The 1,998-nt window shown below is 40.3% G+C and overlaps 1 protein-coding gene across 2 annotated transcripts in view; it reads left to right on the top strand.

The window, feature by feature from the left end:
* The first annotated feature begins 346 nt into the window (after positions 1-346).
* Positions 347-1,998, top strand: part of LOC106586961 (DNA repair protein Ku80-like) — a 35,128-nt gene continuing 33,476 nt past the window's right edge. For both annotated transcript variants that reach the window (XM_082969224.1, XM_045707308.2), the window contains exons 1-2: positions 347-430; positions 1,239-1,352. In XM_082969224.1, coding sequence (XP_082825350.1) covers positions 413-430; positions 1,239-1,352 — 132 coding nt within the window. In that variant the 5' untranslated portion in view covers positions 347-412. The remainder of the gene's footprint in view (positions 431-1,238; positions 1,353-1,998) is intronic.

Raw genomic sequence — 1,998 nt, 5'->3', positions numbered from 1 at the left:
TTAATAAATTGAAAATTAATCTTGATATGTAATACTGTTAGGTTTTGTACTCTTGTTTGTATATTTCTTTTTTTTTGTTGTATTTGTTGTGTTCATAATAAAAAATTAAAAAATTATAAAATAATAAAAACTGAAGGAAACTTGGAGTCAGGGGGGATGATATGGTGTGTGGTCCTCCCACTAGGATTTGGGAAATCTTGCAGTTTATTAGGCTACAGATTAAATAACTCACAATGAATTTCACACGGTGGTGAAAGTGCAGTGATGAGGGTCTTATTCTTATAGGGAATTGTAGAATATTCGCATGAAAATCTGTCGCCAATTGGATGGAAGCCTCGCTAGTAGGAACCTTTCCTACCTGGCATTTGTTTCCCCTCCGGACTCATAAAAAGTCGAGGGAAAGGAAATCAAGATGGCGCGTTCAGCGAAGGCAAGTTCTTCGAGATTTACTGACTCATATCTTGCAAGATAATTATTAAAATCTAGATGCTAGTCCTTATATTTTAGTAGTGAATTTTTCCAGTAGTTTGTTAACTAGCGGACTAAACTCCCCAATGAAGGAAGTTCTTCACCGTGGAGTTTAGTCCTCGATAAGTTAACTAGAATCACTCAGCTAAATTAGCTAATGAAGCTAAGCTAGCTAACGTTAGTTGTTTGTGATGATATTGGTGATTTACGCCATGGCCACATCAATCCAGGGGTGTATTCATTACGTCTTCCGACAGGAAACCTTTTGTCGTTTAACAACCAAACTGAAACGATACAGGGAAGGTCTTAGCTACCCGAATCTGTCAATTAAAACTCAAGTTTGTAGTAAACCGTTTCGCATTAGAATCGGCGTAATACACCATAGGGGTGTGATCGTTTCGTTTTGCAACTGCATTGTTGGGTTTAGAGCTTGCAAGGAAGTACTGTGCATGTGACATTGAAACTTGAGAGAATGTAGGTAGGTCCATCCCTATTCCGTTTGCTTCTGTTTTAAGATAAGTTTTCCAACATAATCTGTGTAATGAATACAGCCCAGGGAATATGTTAGTGTCTGTAAACCTGCCCACTTCTGGAGATTAAGTGGGCCTTGCCCTTGTGTTCTCCCAAACAAAGACAGCCCTGTTGATCAAAGGATGGGTCTAACTGCTGCTGGCTACATGCGTCACTAACTATGAGTCAGAACACAACACCAATATGTTTATTGTATTTTAATAATTTAAAAGTATGTTCTCTCTGTGTTGCTAAACTAGACAGCGTTGGTTCTGTGTCTGGATGTGGGTTTTTCCATGTCCAACTCTGCCCCGGGACAGGAAACGCCCTTCCAACTGGCCAAGAAAGTCATCCAGAAGTTTGTTCAGCGCCAGGTACGGTCTCTGATTTCAACGGGTGAATCTCCAAATGTATTTCCTAGATTCCTCATGTCCTCTCTCTTCTTTCATCCTTCTTGAAACCCATTGGATGAGAAGATCAGAGGGGAGGAACCTCCAGATCTTTTGCTCCAATGTGCTTTGAGAAGGAGACAAGGGAGGAAGCGAGCAGTCATGTAAACGTTATTGTGATTTATTTTTTTATAAAGAAACTGTGGGTGTGTTCCAAAATGCATACTTGTGTTCTGTCCAGAGCGCCTAGCGAGTACGGAAGTTACTTGTGTTCTGTCTAGAGCATGTAGCGAGTACGCCTGTGAGAACCCAAAGTTTTATTTTGAAGTAACTAAAACGTAAATCTAGGCTATGTTGAGTGGGCGTAGATGGTGATGGCTTGACCTCAGTTAGTCCTGTACTGGAAAAGTGTCTATAAGCGTACTTGGGAGGTCTGGAAAACAAGTCAAGCAATGGGGAAGCATACTTTTTCATTCTCTTTGCCGGGGAGGCTATCCCATAACACCTTGAGACACAGCGGAAATTCACCAAACTAAGGAATTGATGGCAAACTGAGTATTACGTTTATTTATTCACCAAATTTTGAATTCAAATGTTTAGTCACTGCTTTTTATCAGCTCGTTAGCCGAGC

Source organism: Salmo salar, chromosome 25 (assembly GCF_965601325.2).
Source record: "Salmo salar chromosome 25, fSalSal1, whole genome shotgun sequence".
Lineage (NCBI taxonomy): Eukaryota > Metazoa > Chordata > Actinopteri > Salmoniformes > Salmonidae > Salmo > Salmo salar.
The sequence above is the reverse complement of the archived record's forward strand: the minus strand, read 5'-3'. Positions and strand labels throughout refer to the sequence as shown.